The 13,086-nt window shown below is 46.6% G+C and overlaps 2 protein-coding genes across 4 annotated transcripts in view; one reads left to right on the top strand and one right to left on the bottom strand.

Annotated features, from left to right (window-relative positions):
* Positions 1-13,086, top strand: part of LOC118006662 (protocadherin Fat 2-like) — a 61,925-nt gene that overhangs the window by 47,997 nt on the left and 842 nt on the right. The window contains exons 19-22 of the mRNA XM_034999386.1: positions 3,911-4,056; positions 7,894-8,335; positions 10,258-10,411; positions 11,858-12,315. Coding sequence (XP_034855277.1) covers positions 3,911-4,056; positions 7,894-8,335; positions 10,258-10,411; positions 11,858-12,315 — 1,200 coding nt within the window. The remainder of the gene's footprint in view (positions 1-3,910; positions 4,057-7,893; positions 8,336-10,257; positions 10,412-11,857; positions 12,316-13,086) is intronic.
* Positions 7,078-13,086, bottom strand: part of LOC118006659 (proton-coupled amino acid transporter 1) — a 62,231-nt gene continuing 56,222 nt past the window's right edge. Inside the window, exons 11-12 of one of the 3 annotated variants that reach the window (XM_034999382.1) lie at positions 7,475-7,572; positions 7,078-7,369 (exon numbers count right to left, since the gene is read on the bottom strand). In XM_034999382.1, the coding sequence (XP_034855273.1) occupies positions 7,367-7,369; positions 7,475-7,572 (101 nt within the window). In that variant the 3' untranslated portion in view covers positions 7,078-7,366. Of the gene's footprint in view, positions 7,573-8,134; positions 8,203-13,086 lie in introns of those variants that run through there. The other 2 variants (XM_034999380.1, XM_034999383.1) reach the window with 2 other exon arrangements.

The raw sequence follows: 13,086 nt of genomic DNA, 5'->3' as shown, positions 1-13,086 counted from the left end.
GTAGGGCTCAGCCAGACTGACTGTAGGGATGGAGATCCCAGGGAGGCCCTGTGGGGTAGTAAGAGGGGAGTTTCAGCAGGGCTAAAGGCCACAGGCCACCATGGGATGGGTCGTGGCCTCACAAAATCTAGTCATGGAATAGCACCCTATTCCTGGCCACTTTCTGGAGTTTTGAAAATAACAGTAAGGATACAAGAAGCAGTTAGCATGACAACTGAAAGCACACACTCTGGCATCAGACTGCCTGGGTTTAAATCCCAGCTCTGCCACTTGAGAGCCAAGTGACCTTAGGAAAATTATCTAGCCTCTCTGTGTCTTTGGGCTGTTATAGGGATTAAATGAGTATTAAATATCAAGGGCTTGCTTAGAAAAGTGCCTGATATATAGAGAGAAAGAGGTCACTAACATGAGTTACTAATAGTACTACTATTATTACTACAGCCTGGTGGCTATAACCTTAAGACTTAGACAGCTTAGGTTTTAACTCCAGCTCTATCTCTTATTAGCTGTGTAACCTTGGATGGGTTACTAAACTCTCTGAGCTGTAGATTTTCATCTATAAAATAATGAAAATACTATCACCTGCCTTCTGGAGTTGGCTTGGGGAGTATATTATTTAATGGTTATAAAAGCACTTAGCCTTCGGCCCATAAGCACCCTGTCCATGATGGCCGTCATTCACATGGTAGCAGCTGTTGCTAGAAGGACTCTGCCATGTGCCAGGCACTGTAGATGTTACCTAAACTGATTGGCACCAACACCCTACGAAGCAGGGTCATTAGTTCTAACTACAGTTGAAACTGAGGGATGGGGATTGTATTGGTTGACCTGAAACTTCATGGCCTCCAGCGAAGGGCTGGTTATCTAAATACCTGTGTGTCCCACTCTAAAGCCTGAGCTCTTCACTGAGCTCTACAGGAAGTCGGTTTCTTCCTGCAGACTCACTCCAGCACCCCGGCATCAAGAATCCATGCCCTGGACCAGCTCAGGAGCATTGGCAAAAGGAAAATGACACTGTGTCCCATTCACCATCGCCCCCTGCCTGGCCTACTCTTTATGGGTTCCCCCTGTTTGCATTAGGGAAATTCTTTCTCTAAAGATTTGTGGACTTTCTCCAGGTCCCACTGTATATTGGCTGGGCGAGCTACTCTTGGTGTGTGTGTGTGTTTATGGGGCAGGGTGGGGGAGTGCTTCCCTTCTGTGTCTCTTGCTCCAGAGTTGCCTGCAAGGAAAGCTGTGATGGCCGAAGGTTCTCTCTTGGTCACCTGGCACCAGAGAGCAGAGGTTCTAAAATTCATGCTTGTGCAACATCGTCTAGGGAGTGTTTTTTTTTTTCCAATTAAGAACTCATTTATTACACTCTTTTAAACCAGTGATCTATTGACACTCACAAGATATGAACATAAAGTACAGTTTAGTGTTTAAAATAGTACAGTGAGTTAAATTTATCATGGACTGTTAGCTCATTGGAAGAGTTGACAAAGATGATTATTTTTGTGCAGCCCAAGAAGAGTGTCTTATATGAACTTCCGCTAAAGAAGAAATATGAAGTGAAAAAAAGTGGAATGCCAACAACTTAATATAAGAAACTACATTATAGAACCATTATTCTGCCTCATAAAACTGGCAAACAGGAGAGAAGGAAAACATACTACACGTACACTGATGGAAGACAGGAACATCATTCATTCAGTTAGTATTGGTGAAACACCCGCTGTGTGCACTGTGCTAAGTGCTAACCATGGGGAGTGTGATTTTGAAGAGACCTGCTCCTGGGTGTCACTTCCAAAGTGTATTATTCAGAAGGTCTTGGGTGAGGCCTAGAATTGGCATTTTTTATGAAGTATTTGATTTTAATTAGCAGACAGTGTTGTGTTAGTTTCAGGTGTACAATAGAGGGATTCAACAATCCTGTACATTATTCAGTGCTCATAAGTGTACTCTTAATCCCCTTCCCATATTTCACCCATCCCCCATCCACTCTCCTCTGGTACACCATCAGTTTGCTCTCTATAGTTAAGAGTCTGTTTCTTGGTTTCTCTCTCTCTCTCTCTCTCTTTCCTTTGAATTGGCATTTTTTTTTTAAAGATTTTGTTTATTTATTTGAGAGAGAGAGAGAGAGCACAAGAGGGGGGAGCGGGAGAGGGAGAAGCAGACTCCCTGCCGAGCAGGGAGCCCGATGGGGACTCGATCCAGGGACTCCAGGATCATGACCTGAGCCGAAGGCAGTCGCTTAACCAATTGAGCCACCCAGGCGCCCTGAATTGGCATTTTTAACCAGCACCTCAGGCAATTCTGAAGCAGATGGCCCAAGGGCTGCACTTTGAGAAATACTGGAGAGGCTGGCTCGCCAGAATCACTTGGAGGAGAGGGTTTTGTTGTTGTTTTCAACATTTTGGTGAAATTCACATGGCATACAGAAAGGTCCATGTGCTATAGTGTACAGCTCAACTAGTTTTCACAAACCAAATACACCCGTGTAACTGGCATCTATGCCAAGGATCACATGACCAGCTTCTCAGGAGCACACCCATCACAGGGAGATTTTTATGCAGATTCTCATGTGCCTCCAGAACTACTGAGTCATATTCTCTGAGGGTAGAGCCTGGTATTCTGTATTTTAAAACTCCCTCCAGCTGATCCTGATATTCAGCCAGGTCTGGGAATTCCTAGACGATCTAGATCATCTTCAATATCCCATCCAGTAATGACCTACTACAACAGAATTGCCCGCAGCAGAGAGTTTTAGATCTAAGGTGTGACAGACTCTTAGGATCTTGAAATTCTATGCGTCTCAGGCTTCCTGGTGCTTCTTTCTCCTCTTGGCTTTTGTTCCCTCTCTTCAACAATCTGGGGTATCTGGGGCCTATACAGCTCCTCTTCTTGCCTGACCACTGATAAGCTTATTCACACTGAGGTTTTAGGGATTTAACAACTGAACTCATTTCTGGGGAGGGTAGTGCTTAATATACATAACTCAGCATTCCCCAAGGCGGGATGCAGAATGCTATTTCCTAGGGCTTGGAAGAAGTAGTCCACATAAGAGGGTCCCATGGTTAAGTAAGCTGGAGAGAGTGCCTGGGTGGCTCAGTTGGTTAAGCGACTGGCCTTCGGCTCAGGTCATGATCCTGGAGTCCCGGGATCGAGTCCCGCATCGGGCTCCCTGCTCGGCAGGGAGTCTGCTTCTCCCTTTGGCCCTCCCCCCTCTCATGTACTCGCTCTCTCTCATTCTCTCTCTCTCAAATAAATAAAATCTTTAAAAAAAAAAATAAGCTGGAGAAAGTCAAGTTGAAGTGGAGCCTCCTGACTCTGCAACTATGCACACTAGCAGTTGCTACAGGGCGGTGCACATGCAGGACTTCCCAGAACTTTGCACCCCTTCCTTGATCGCAGTGACTCTTGACCTCTCAGCAGTGCTTCATCTGGTTACACGCTTCTCAAATGGTTACACTCCTAATTGCAAAGGGGAGATCTTGAGGCAAATGACCTTTGTGGTATTCCTGAAATCACACATATATGCAGAAACCTCTTCAATTCTGCTTCCTTCTTTCCCCCAGTGATGTCAGAAATAACACAGAAACTATGTAGGATAGAAATTTTGATTTCCACACATTTCATGGGTAACATTTCTGGCTTGATCCTTGTTTTCTTAATGGTTTGAGCTCATAGTTCCTGACTCAAGCTGGGACCCGAGGCAAGGGTCTTTGGGGCCAAAAGAAGGTGTGCAGTGTGATGGCCTCTGTCTGGCTGCATGATCCTGGACAGGTAACCCCCCACCCGCCAAGAAGCCTCACTTCTTCCTCTATAAAATGTGAGCAATGTCACCAAAAGGTTGAATGAGACAAAGTCAGTTGGAGGACTTTGTGGGGACCACTTCATGGAGAGCTGACATCTCTGGTTTCTTCTACAGGTACTGCCACAAGATTCAGCGGACGAAGCTTTGGGCGGTACAGCCTTCCTGAGGCACAGAACTGGTACATCCATTTCCACCTGAAAACACTCCAATCACAGGCTATTCTCCTGTTCAGCAATGAGACAGTGTACGTCTCCCTGAAGGTAAGGCACTGCCAGCCTGAGAGATTTCACGTGAGTGTGCCAGGCTAGGGAGGTGGGGACAGCCTGAGGAACAGCCATGAAGCCCAAATTCTGGCAAAGAAAACCCTGCGTGCTTTTCAGGGATGCTGGTGTGACTATTGGGTTAAGACATAAGACTTTCCAGTTGTGATGGCCCAAGGCCTGGACCTGGAGATATATATAGCCAAAGACAACCAGAGGTTGGGCTGCTCTGTGGGAGGAGAGAGAGCCTCTGAAGATAGAGGGAGAAATGGGAGGCCATCTAGTCATGGTGGGTTTGTTTTATCACTTTTGCTGAATAACAGACCAGTGTTTTCCAAGATGGGTGGGAGGCTGGCTATCACTGGGGTGCTCAAGACTACAAACCCGGCATTAAGTTACATGGAATCACATGGAAGGAAAATGAATTTTCTTTCTCATGGTCTTTCAGTCCTACTGATTACATCTTGTAGACTATCTCAGTTTGCCTGTCTGATTTTAACACCATCAACATAAAAGCCAATCTCCCACTTTGACAAAGAACAAGCAGACTTTGGCAGCTAGTTGAAATTAATTATTCAATAAATATTTATTGAGCATCTGCTAAGTGACAGGCACTGTTCTAGGTGCTTGGGTCTCATCAGTGAATAATACAAAAATCCCTCTGAGAGCTTTCACCCTACAGGGGAAGCCTGACAATAAACATAAAAATAATAACTCAGAAAATTATAGTTTGTCCAAATGTGATAAGTGCTTTGGTTTAAAAAAAAAAAAAAGGTTAAGGGGGATCAGGACTGTGGGAAGTTGATATTTTAAGTAAGGTGATCAGGGAAAGCTTCACTGAGTTGGTAACTGAACCAGAATATGAAGGGGGTAAGGGAATTAGCTAGGTAGACATCTGAGGAACAGCATTCTAGGTAGAGGGAATAGCAGTGTAAAAACCTTTTGGTAGGAGAATGCTTCGCATGTTTAAGGAACAGTCCAGCTGTGTATATGGACTGAGTAAAGTAAGCAAGGGAGACAGTAGTAGTAGGAGTTGAGGTCAGAGATACAATGGGATGAGGGAGTATCTATAAAGTTCTCATAGGCCATTGAAGGACTTTGGCTTTTGTCCTGAGCAAAATGGAGGGCATGAGAAGGTTTGAGCAGGGGCGCCTGGGTGGCTCAGTTGGTTAAGAAGGTTTGAGCAGAGAATTGACATGATGTGACATATTCAGAAGGGTCATCATGGCTCCTGTGCTGATAAACAACTTTAGAGAAACAAGGATAAAAGCAGAGACCCAGCCAAGAGGGTACTGCGATAATTCACGTGAGAGATGGTGGTGGTCTAGATCAGGGTAATGACAGTGAACTGGGAAGAAGAATTGAGATTCTAGATAGATTCTTGAAGGCAAAAACAACAGGACTTCCTGATGAATTGAATGAGGGCTGGGAGAGAAAGCAAGGAGTAAGATTTGGGCCTGAGTAATTAGAAAAAATGGAGTTGCTGCCAACAGACCAGGGGAAGGCTATGGGTAGAGCAGGTTTGGGGGAAGATCATAAGTTCAGTTTTGGAGATATAAGTTTGAGATGCCTATTAGACTTCCAAGTGGAGCTGGATAAACAAGCCTAGTGTCTGTGAGAAAGGTCTGGATAAGAGATGAAGATCTGGGAACCTTCAGCATATACTTAGTATTGGAAGCCATGAAGCTGGATGAGATCACCAAGGAGTATAGATTGTAAAAAGAGTAGACCAAGGATTCATCCATGTAACACTCCAAATTGAGATATCTGGGGGAAGAGAAGGATCCAACAAAGGAGACTGAAAAGGTGCAACCAGTGATGCTGGAGGAAAACCAAGAGTATTGTATCCAGGAAGCTGAATGAAGAACATGTATCATGAAGGAAGGAGTGACCAGCTGATAATGTGCTACTGAGAGGTCAAGTGAGATGGGAAGTGATATTAATCACTGGACGTGGCAACACAGAGGCCACTAAATACCCTGACACCAGTGGTTTCAGTATTGTGGTGGGTCGGTGGGTTGGGGATAGAATTTTGCTGCAAAGAGGGAGCAAAGAAAGAAGGTGATCTCTGGTGGGAGAAGTGGGTTCAAGACAACTTTTTTAAAGATTAGAGCAATAACAGCATGTTTGTGTGATGACTGGAATGGTACAGTAGAGAATGAACAAACAAAGATGTAGGGAAGAGAAAGGAGGTCAATGGAAACTTGTCCTTGAGGAGGTAAGACCAAGTACATGAATGGAGAGACTGGCTTCCACCAAGGTGGACAGATATGATGGTAAGAGTGCCTGCAAGTCCCCATCTGATCGCTGAGAGCAAGGATGGGGAGGCGAGCATCAGGGGTTTGAGGAGAGAGAGGTTGTGAAAATAGTCACCTGGGAGAGTAAACCAAGGAAGATAGCACCATAATTAGGCACCACAAAGGGCTCATTTGAAACTTGCAGTCATGAAATTAAAGGGAGATCAATAAGCAAGGCTGCGTGTTTTTCTCCAGCTATGTTCAGCTCAATGATGCTCACATACAGCAGAGGGAGAGTTGGATTTTACCAGATTTGTGTGTTTGCCAAATGAGTTCTACCAAGTAAGTGAGGACAGGAGTTTGGCTATGGAATTTAAGCTGGAGAAGGAGAGAGGTGAGAACCTTACAGAGGTTGAGAGACAATGAAAAGATGGTGGGACCAATGGATTTGTGGTCCTAGCTAAGTGAAAGGAGTGATTTAAGGACAGTGTTTTGAGTCTACATACTGGAATAATAGTAAGTTTCCTTTTACATAAATAACTGTATAGGTAGTATTCAACCAGGACAAAAATTGGGAAGGTGATGTACAAATGGCTAACTTCTGTAAAACACTGGATTGGATTTTCAACTTTCACCCAGAGAAAGCTCTACACAACCCAGAGTGACCACAGTAGTCCTACCTCTTGAGCTGAGGTAAACTAGAATGATTTAACCCAGTGGTTCTCAGACTTCTTGATTTCAGGACTTTTTCACACTCCTAAAAATAATTGAAGATCCTAGGGAAGTTTTGTTTATGTGGGCTAGAGCTATCAGTATTTTCAGTATTAGAAATTAAAACTGAGAAATGTTAAAATCTTTATTTATTCATTTAAAAATAGCAAGAAACCTATTACATGTTGACATAAATACCATATTATTGTGAACAATAATTACATTTTCCAAAATTAAGAAAAAAGAAGAGTGGCACTGTTTTACATTTTTGCGAATCTCTCTTATGTATGGCTTTATAGTAGACAGCTGGATTTTCACATCTACTTCTGCGTTCATCTGTTGTGATAGCACATGTCTGGAAATCACTGCATATTTGTGAGAGATAGAGTAGAAAAGGCAAATAATGTTTTAGGATTATTATAAAAATGGTCTCCCCTTGTGGGTCCCCTGGAAAGGTCTTGGAGACCCACTTTGAGAACTGCAGAACTGCTGAATAAGAGAGTGGGAGGGAGGGAGGTTTTTGGTGTCCTTGAGGGCCAACTTGAGGAGCACAGAACACGGGAGAGGCCTACAAAGAAGAATCCAAAAGAGACAGTCTTGGTCAGCAAGGCTTCTCGGGGCCTCAGTTTCCTCATCTGTGAAATGGAGATGCCATCCCTGCCTGGACCATCCCATGGAACATGGTAAGGGCCAAATGAGACCACAGACAGAACAGCAATTTGAGGGCTTTAATACTCTACAATGTTTAAAACAGCCTTGAAAATCCCCAAACACTACCTCTCCCACCCATGAAAATACAACCAACATTCTTTGCACTGGTAGCCTGTTAGCAGTACTTTTTATAAGGACTTCTTGGCTTTGCTGATGGCCATCTGGGTTTTCTTTGCAGCTGGCTGATGGAGTGCTCCAGCTGGAATACCGTTGCCCAGGTGGTTTCTATGGAAATCTTTCCTCCGGGCTCCACGTGAATGACCAAGAGTGGCACTCCATTGTGGTGGAGGAGACAGACACTTCCATTCGCCTGTTGGTTGACAGCTCAGGCAACGCCTCCCTTGTGCTCCCAGAGAATTGCCAGGGTCTCGGGCCCGAAGGAGACCTCTTTCTGGGTGGCCTTGTTCTCTTGCATTCTTCCCCAATCGTGTCCCAGGGTTTTGAAGGCTGCCTGGATGCGGTCGTGATCAATGGAGAGGCGCTGGAGCTGCTGGTCCATGGCAAGAAGGCATCAAGCTTGCAAGAGAGGCAGGCCCTCACCCAGTGCTGCTCACACAGCAATGACTGTAGCCAAAACCCATGTCTCAATGGTGGCAAGTGCTCACAGACCCGCGGGGCAGGTAAGGGCTGGAAATAACTCCAAGGCTTAACCCAGAAGGCTCTTCAGAAGACCCCAGCATGTTGTACTAGCAATCATGTATCACTGGAGAGTTTACCAAGTATATTCCTTCAGCACAGCCCCATGAGGGAGAGAGGGGTTGAAAGAAAGCCGTCAATGGCTCCATTTTACAGCATAGGAAACTGCTGGGCTATGTAAGGGATACCCAGATGGGTGACGGAACTCACCCAGGGTCACATGGCTGTTAAGTGAGAGAGGTGCCTTTGGCATGCAGATCTCAGTGGAGCAATCCTCTCCCTGATGCCAAATCTCTCTTTCTTCCCCTTACTATCTCATGAGTAACGGGTTGGGATCCACTACACTAAGGGAAGCCAGGAGTCTTTGTTCTCCCTCAACAAGGACTGACTTTCTACCTGTATGGATGGGGGACCAGCATGAACAGGGACCTCTGATGCCACAGGTTAACTTCATCACACACCTTAGTATTATGATTGGTCCGTGCCAGGTTTCTCTTTTATATTCCCCTTTACTCTATACTCAGCTGCCTTTCCCTTCCCCAAACCAATAGGCAAACATTTAAAGTTCTTAAACGAGTTCTTGCAAAATGTACATTACTGGTTTTACACATGCTTGAATTTCTAATTATATAAGTGATATATAATTTTTATAGTTTTCCATCCACGCTGCCACAATTCATACACATTGCTTTTATTGTGGCTCCGTACCCCGATGTGTGTGCATGCACTCACGTCTTCCCTCTCTACTCAGCTAGCACCGAACACCCTGCTGGCTTCAACACCCCACCTCCATCAACAATGTGGCATGAATATCCTCATGCACATCTTCTGTGAACCTGCACAAGAACTTCCTTCACACACACACACCACACTCAGGGATGGAACTCACATACCCAGAGGATGTAAATCATTATTTTGACTAACTAGGGCCAAATTGCTCTTCAGCATGGCCACAGCAGCTGCACTTCCACCAGCAACGCAGGAGGATCCGGTATCTCTGTCAACACTCGGCATTATCCCATTTTCTCATTTTTGCCTGGGTAATAGTACTGTCGTTTCCATCTGCAGAATATCTAAGGGGTCCATCACTTCTGTCTGTCCGCACTACCAGGCAGCTGTCATCTCTCACCCTTGGGCCGGCTGTCTCCCTGCTCTCTCCCTTCTCGCCCTCCACCTGCGCCTTCCAGCAGGGCACCAGAGTGACCTTTATACAAAGCAGGTCTGAGTGCATCACTTTCCTGCTTGGAACCTTGCAGTGGCTTCCCCTTGCTGGAAGAAGGGGAATTAGGAATTAGGAATTAAGAGTCCTAATTCCTAATTCCTGCATCCGGCTCATAGGGATGCTCTGGCTCCTCCCACCTCCCTCGCCCTGCAGTCCCCACTCTCCCTTGGCTTGCTAGGCTCTGTTGTTTTATGATAATTACTAATATACTGATATTATACACAATTGGTTCAATAGGTTTGAATCCCAAATTTGCCATTTACTTGCTGGGTGTTCTTGAGCAAATGTCACGCATTCTCTGTGCCTCATCTCCTCCCCTGCCATCAACTTGTACCTGTCCCCTGATGAGGATAACAGTAACCAACTTCAGAGTTGTCATGAGGCTCAAATGGGCTGACACATGCAGATTGTTAGCACGGTGACTAGCACTGAATAAGTGTTGTCTAGGATGATTACTATTCTTTAGATGCCTGTTCTCTGTAGACTACACATGGTTTGAGGCCGGGATCATGTCTTCTTGTTTAGCAGGGCACCGGTGCCCCACATGGTGCTTGTCACAGAAGGAGGCACTCAGTAACTCAACATGGACACGCGGATCTGCAGACACGCCAAGGCCCCCCTCTGTCCTGGAGGGCCTCTCAGCCTGCAGCTGCCTGACTCTCTTCCCCCTGCCCTCCCTCCCAGGCTATGTCTGCAAGTGTCCCCCCCAGTTCTCCGGGAGGCACTGTGAACAAAAAAGGGAGAACTGCACTTCAACACCCTGCCTGGAAGGTGGCACTTGCGTCTCGTCCCCTGAAGGTGCCTCCTGTAACTGCCCTCACCCTTATATGGGAGACAGGTAAGCACAGGGGAGGCCACCTGCCTTTGGCTCCTCACCCTGGGTTTGGCACCATTAGGGAATGATCTCTACACTCTGATCTCCAGAGAAGCCAATGGGAGACCAGGAGCTCAGTGCTCCAGCGACCTGGCTTCTCAGCTTTTTCCACGTGCCAAGGCTTCTCCCTCCAACCACCTGCATCAGAACACTCAGGGAAGGAGGGTTCTTACTTCCCAGAAAGTGGCCTGGGAACAATGACTCCACTAGGTACAAACACTGCTGTGGGTCTCAAACCCCACTGCAAGCTACCTGTGCCTTGTATTATGCTGGCCTGGGGGATTGCAAGAATCCATAGATCCCTAGAATCCTAGAGGTAAAGAGGCTTGGTAATTATCTGGTTTTATGGCTCCCCAGTTTAGGAGTCTTTAAAAAATCATCAGGGATACTTGTGAAAAATACAGATTTCTGGACCAACTATATCAGAATCTCCAAGGAATGAGGCCTGGGATTCTATCTATAACAAGCTCTCAAGTGATCCCCTTGCTGTCAGCGTGTGCATAAGAGAGCCAATGATGTAGTCCACCCGCTCACTTTACAGATGGGGAAACTGAGGCCCAGAAAAGGAAAGGGCTTGTCCAAATCCCCCCATGTGTTTGTGACCAAGTCCTTTCTCTCAGCACCTGGCATTTCTGGCCCCACTGCACACCTCGCTCTGCAGTCGATGTGTTGGCAGGATACTTCCTGGCTGAAAGTGGTGGTGTTTGCAATTTAAAAGAGGAACATGGGGAGGATAATGTCTAACCCAAAAGGACAAAGTGTTGGTGGTGAATATGTAGACACTGGGACTCAAGTAGAATGAAGGGAGCCTTTCTTAATATCCCTCAAAAGTGAATGAAGCTGGCCATGGAAGCCTCCTAGGAGCCTTACACCATGGAATGCCAAGCTGACGGTGACCTGGGAGGTCATACAATTCCAAGTGCTCGCTCTGAACAGTTGTCCAATGGAAGGTCTGTGCAAGACCAAGCCGGGTTCCTGTGGTCTCCTGAAGAACAGTGAGCAACACTGGTGCCCAGCTGTCATGGCTGGGTGCTGCTGACTTGTGTCTGGGACTCTGACATTAATGCTGAGGACAGCCGGGTATGTCGGCTGCCTCCACCACAGTATGTGGTGGCAAATCTCACCCCAGTGGTGGAGCATATATCCAATGCCTAGATCACATGAATGGGAAATAACAGAAGTGCCCGGAGCCTAGATTCCAAATGGTCATGAATGAAGTTGTAACTGACTGCCACACCTTCCTCGTGGAAGATGGAAGGCTCTGATGTTATATGTGTGATCGTTATCATCCATTTTCTTTTTTTTTTGGTTGAAAATTGGAGAAGGTAGGCTTGAGTGCAGGGGTCCATAAATCTTTGTGAGAGGGGACATGGAAAGGGAAGTATACTGACTACTTCTCTGTCTCTGCAGGTGTGAAATGGAAGCAAGGGGCTGCTCAGAAGGACACTGCCTAGTCACCCCTGAGATCACAAGGGGTGACTGGGGGCAGCAGGAGATTCTGATCTTCATAGTGGCCCTGCTATTTATCATTTTAAGCACCGCTGGGCTCCTCTTCTACTGCCGCCGTTGCAAGTCCCACAAGCCCGTGGCCATGGAGGACCCAGACCTCCTGGCCAGGAGTGTTGGTGTTGACACCCAAACTATGCCTGCCATCGAGCTCAACCCGCTGAGCACCAGCTCCTGCAACAACCTGAACCAACTGGAGTCCAGCAAGACCTCAGTTCCAAATGAACTGGTCACTTTTGGACCCAGCTCTAAGCAGCGGCCAGTGGTCTGCAGTGTGCCTCCCAGACTCCCACCAGCAGTGGCCCTTTCCCACTCTGACAACGAGCCTGTCATTAAGAGGACATGGTCAGGCGAAGAGATGGGTCAGTATAGCCAGAGGCCCTTAGCCTCTGGAATTGATGGAATAGGTGGTAGACCTAAACACTCCATTAGGTGAGGCCACCATCCCGTCCAATGCCTTGGGATAGGATATGAAGGGATGTGCTCAAGGTCACAGTGCACTGGTGGGCTGGACCAGATGCCAGGTCTCTGGACTCAGAATCTGTGGCTCATTCCACTGCACCATGACCCCCTCCTCTAAATTCCAACTCACTCCATAGGATTGATATCTATGGCAGAAACCTGTAGACCCTGGATAGGGGTAAATGGGATCCCCGGGGTGAAAGGGGGGGCTTCTGCTCCTTTGTGCTTTTCTGGGAAAGGAAAGAGCAGTAGTCCAAGCTTTTGGCCACCCAGTCTGGAGGTATGACAGCCTTGGGCCAGACCTGACTGACCTAGAGGAGGGGTCTTCACCTCACTCTCCTCTTTGGCTCGAAAGGAGGTGAATTTGTAAAGCACTTTATATTTTCTGGCTTATTCACCAATAGTTAAAAAAGATATTTTCATAAACTTCTTGCTGATAGGGTAATCGGGGCCCATAAAGACACAGTAACTTGTTCTAATTCACCCAACTATTCAGTAGCAGGGACAGAGAAGGACCACGGAAGCCTGGTCTCCAATCTTCCAAGCCACATCTCATTTAATCACCCTCTGTAACAGATGCCATCACCCTCCCCCAGTCCAAACTGTGTCCGTTTCCTTCTGTTAAGGAGACATAAGTCACCAGCAGGAGTTGGGACGGAGCTGCTGTTTCC

The sequence above is a fragment of the Mirounga leonina genome, unplaced genomic scaffold (genome assembly GCF_011800145.1).
Source record: "Mirounga leonina isolate KUSES-001 unplaced genomic scaffold, KU_Mleo_1.0 Mir_98, whole genome shotgun sequence".
Classification (NCBI taxonomy): Eukaryota; Metazoa; Chordata; class Mammalia; order Carnivora; family Phocidae; genus Mirounga; species Mirounga leonina.
The sequence above is the reverse complement of the archived record's forward strand: the minus strand, read 5'-3'. Positions and strand labels throughout refer to the sequence as shown.